Source organism: Gigantopelta aegis, chromosome 4 (assembly GCF_016097555.1).
Source record: "Gigantopelta aegis isolate Gae_Host chromosome 4, Gae_host_genome, whole genome shotgun sequence".
NCBI lineage: Eukaryota > Metazoa > Mollusca > Gastropoda > Neomphalida > Peltospiridae > Gigantopelta > Gigantopelta aegis.
Window position 1 is genome coordinate 68,141,690 of NC_054702.1, and position 4,765 is coordinate 68,146,454.

The window sequence follows — 4,765 nt, forward strand, 5'->3', positions numbered from 1 at the left end:
CTAGAACTCTACGATCCCACGTGGAAAAAAGAAAAAGAGGAACAGAACAAACCCCCGGCACCCAGTGTTGTCATGGTCTCGCCAACACAACAGGTGGTAGAGCAAGCTAAGGCCGAACAGAAACGTCTTCTGAAAAGTATAAAAGGGAAAGCAACAGAGCAACCAGTCAGTTCGTCAAGAAAGCGCAAAGGAGACACAACGAGCAGAAGCAATCAGAAAAAGCAGAAGACAGATCGCTTTAGTAAAAATAAGTAAGATGGCTTCCTATATGAATAAAGCTGAAGTAGAGGCCCATGCCAAAGAATTCTCTATTTTTGAACTTCCACGTACGTTCACTTCTGTGGACAAAAATATATTATGAGGACACGAGACCCACATCCCAGATCACCACAGAAAACAGTCCTGTGGAGTTTAACGTTTATGGTCAAGGCATCGATTACATAGACCTGAAACGTACCAAACTACACGTCAGAGCTAAAATCACCAAAGCCGATGGCAGCATCTTGACAAAAGATGAAAAGGTGGGACCCGTCAATCTATGGCTCCAGAGTTTGTGGTCTCAAGTGGATCTGACACTCAATGGAAAACTCATCACCACCTCTACCAATCTGTATCCATACAAGAGCTACCTGAAAGTGTTGTTGAATGGCACGTCCACAGCCAAGGAATCGTCTCTGCAATCCCAACTGTACTACAAAGACACGTCTGATGATATAGACAGTGTAGACCCAATAACGGGCATCAATTCGGGACTTGCTAACAGAGGTGCTTTATGTGAATGGAGTCACACCGTGGATATGGAAGGACCTCTGTACGAAGACTTTTTAGACATCAAACGTTATCTCATCAATGGCGTCAATCTACAGATCAAACTGTTCCGGACCAGGCCTTCCTTCCATCTGATGGCAGGAGAAGATAATCCTGATTACAAAGTCAAGATCGAAGACGTATACCTCAGAGTCTGCAAAGTGCGACCCAATACAGCCATCATCACGGCCCACGCCAAGGCGTTGCAGGACACTGAAGCCAAGTATCCTTTCACAAGGAGCGACATCAAAGTGGCCTCCATACCCAAGGGACAACTGAGTTTCACCTGGGATCACCTGTTTCAAAATAAATGTCCCAACAAAGTCGTGGTGGCACTGGTCTCTGCCGAAGCAGTGAATGGCAGTTACACCAAAAATCCATTAAATTTTGCCATGTATGATCTGGACATGATTGCCTTGTACGTGAATGGTGAATCCTTACCGGCTCAACCTCTGCACGTAGACAATAATCAGTACATCTCGGCCTACAGCAGTCTGTTCAAAGGAAGAGAATCCATAGGACTGGATGTGTCTAGAGAGGATTTTAGAAGTGGATATGCTCTGTATCAATTCACCTTGGAACCTTACCACTTGAAGGACGGATACCTGGATCTTATAAAAAGGGGTAATCTTCGACTGGACTTACAGTTTAAAAAAGCCTTACCAGAAACAGTCAACTGTTTGATCTACTCGGAAGACAACCTTCTGCTTCAAATCGACGGAGCCAGGAACATCTTGTATGCAGAACCATGAACACCTTACACTTGGAATGTGCTCTGAACGCCGATCCGGTCACGAGACACGTCAGAGTCTATGCTGCAGATGAACTTCCACAACACCGACTGAATCGTTTTCCACGAGGATTCATTGTGAACACAGAATCCTCGACCATGAAAGGACAACACTGGGTGGCCTTATGGTTAGACAGTGCTAACCATGGAGAATTCTTTGACAGTTTTGGAAAGCCTCCAGAATATTACCAGAGACAATTTCGAGCCTTTCTGCAGAGAAACGGTGTATGCATCTACTACAACGACAGGGTGCTTCAAGACGCCAACAGCAACTCGTGTGGACTTTTTGCTTTGTTTTAAGTTGCTATGAAATCGACGGGATCCTCGCTCAGAGACATTAAAAATTATTTTTGTTCAGCTATTATAGTCAACGAAGCTATCGTGTATCAGTTTGCCTTAACATATTTTAATCATTGTACATTATAGTTTTTGCCCTTAAGGCCTCTCGGTGTAACCCAATGTGTGTGTCCATTGCATGTGTAGTTTTGCAAAATTTCGCTAGCCCACACAAGTCCCGCTCGAATCGCTGGACGGTTGGGAGGTATGGCACTGCGTTCTGTTTTTACTACAACACAACATCAACATAACAACATTTTGCAAATCATTTATTTGCTCCCGTTTCAAACCAGTGGAGATAAGGGTTAAGGAGCAGACCTCTATTCCACTTTACAATGATTTCCATTTAAATAGTTTTTTCTTTCGTTGTGGTATTCCTGGTGGCCGCTTCTGTCTCTGTAGGGTTGGTTCCATCTTTATTGATTTCTCTGGGTTCAGCATCTTCTTTGGGTCCATTGTCTTCTTTTTCACATCGGCCAAGGGTTTGGATACAATGGGAGGTGTTTGCCCTTTTCCATCTTGACCCTCTTCATGTCTTGGGACATCCATCACTTGTCCTTTTAACAGGCGTATATATTTTTCTTCAGGCACCAGAATGTTTTTTGACACGTGTTGCATTATACTGTCTTTAACAAGGGTGCTATACTCTGTAGCACGAGTACGATGATATCAGCTCGTAGCACGTTTTTCTTCTTCTTGACAGGAACCGTCTTGTCACCCAACACACGTAATACTTTTTTGTGTTTCTTCAACTTTTCAAATGCCTGTTTGGAGAGTGGAACGTCACTGTGCAATATGTTGGCAATAATGAAGGTCAAGGTTTTCAGTTGATCCTTGGTTATATGTTTCAACAGCAGACTTTTCTGTTTTGTCGATTTACCAGACAGCAAGAACTGCAAGAACATCAGGTTCTCCTTGATGACTTGAGACATTTTGACGATGATTTGAAAATGCAGTGCTATTTATACTCTCGGGACGTAGACGGTGGAGTCTTCATTGGGAAATATCCGAGTTCTCAGTCTTAATTTGTCATCGGCGTGAGGCGACATGTCTAACACCAAGTAATTAAAAGGGGTCTTCATGGCATCTCTGTACGCTTCTACCAAAACACCCGCATGGCCAGGAAACAACTGACGACCCAGCGTCATGATCTGTGATGTATCTCTCACATTTTTAAAGAGGACAAGATACCAGGTGTTGAGAGCAATGGTTCTGGCAGTCTTTCCCTGTCCATACAGGTTTTGGGTAATAAATACGATGCTCAATCTTCTGTGATGACATCCTTGAGTAAACAACAGCTTTATGTCTTTGTGCTCCAGTACGTGATTCATCAAGTCATCCCAAATGATAAGTCCATGTTGTCCATTAGCAAACTCTTCTATTTCTGTTTGCGTAGGTAACCCCGAATGAAACATAAGGTTAGCTACAGTCTTTTCCATCTCGTCGTAAAGTGTCTGGTACACGCCATAGCAATACATGATTTTCTTTGGAGGGTCTTTGACGTACATACCATTCAGGTTTTTCAGGAGTCTGTACACCCACTGAGTCTTACCAGCACCCGTTGGGCCTGATACACACATGCTCGAGCAAGGTTCGAATGGTGCCAAACTCTGTGTTTCCCACCAAGGTCGTGTGGGATCCACCACTGCTTCTGGACTCCACGAAATGGCACTTTTAGGTAATGTGGGTTTCACTGCTTCAAATGTCTCCTTTGTCAACCAAGATACTCTGTTTTCCAAATGGTGTACTTGAGACAGATGGTTAGGAAGTCTCAACAAATTCTTGGCCAGACATCCTGGAACTGGACAATCTTTTCTGACACGACCCATAGCGACAAATGTATCTACTAAACTAAACTACTTTGCAAATCACAACTATTTTTTTAGTGTGATCCTGATGTGACCCTGAGAGTGGCCCTGTGTGGCCCTGATGTGGCCCTGTGTGGCCCTGAGTGGCCCTGATGTGGCCCTGTGTGGCCCTGATGTGGCCCTGAGTGGCCCTGATGTGGCCCTGAGAGTGGCCCTGATGTGGCCCTGTGTGGCCCTGATGTGGCCCTGATGTGGCCCTGGTGTGGCCCTGAGAGTGGCCCTGAGAGTGGCCCTGAGAGTGGCCCTGATGTGGCCCTGTGTGTCCCTGATGTGGCCCTGTGTGGCCCTGAGAGTGGCCCTGTGTGGCCCTGAGAGTGGCCCTGTGGCCCTGATGTGGCCATGATGTGGCCCTGATGTGGCCCTGTGTGGCCCTGAGAGTGGCCCTGTGTGGCCCTCTAACATATAAATGTGTCCTATGATATTTCTCTCCTGTTTGCCAGAGATATAAAAGTCCCTGTTGCCCCTTGTTCACCACGTGGAGGTCGGAGAGATTCAAACAAGATATACCAAATTTGATGTTTTTATGGAGAATGTAGTGGAGGGAAAATACCAAGTTTGATGTTTCATACCGAGTTTGATTTTGGGGAACATACCAAGTTTGATGAACTATGCCTATGATTGTTTTTTTTTTTTTTTTCCAAAACATTAGTTTGCAGCTTCCTCTTAAACACAACTTGTTTGTGTCCAAGAGGTGAGTGGAGAGTGGGATAATGCATGGAGAATTTAGATTACTTATACACAAAATTTGAATAGCCGGCCTAAAATAACGGAGTATTGACTCCATAAATCACAAATGTATCGGACTATTTAAGAAAAAAAAATACAAAAGTGAATTTGAACTGCAATCAAACAAAGTCCGATAAAAAAAAAAGTTACAGTGTGGAGACTGATACCAAGTTTGATTTTGGGGAGATAAATACCAAGTTTGATGTTTCATACCGAGTTTGATGATTCATACAGAACT

The 4,765-nt window shown here is 44.2% G+C and overlaps 1 protein-coding gene across 1 annotated transcript; it reads left to right on the forward strand.

The window, feature by feature from the left end:
* The first annotated feature begins 293 nt into the window (after positions 1-293).
* LOC121369953 (uncharacterized protein F54H12.2-like) lies at positions 294-1,559 on the forward strand. The gene has a single exon (XM_041495036.1). The coding sequence runs from the start codon at positions 294-296 to the stop codon at positions 1,557-1,559; it is 1,266 nt and encodes a 421-aa protein (XP_041350970.1).
* Positions 1,560-4,765: the final 3,206 nt, after the last annotated feature.

Coding starts and splice junctions, on each gene's coding strand:
- LOC121369953 (XM_041495036.1), top strand. CDS start 294: ATGCCAAAGAATTCTCTATTTTTGAACTTCCACGTACGTTCACTTCTG.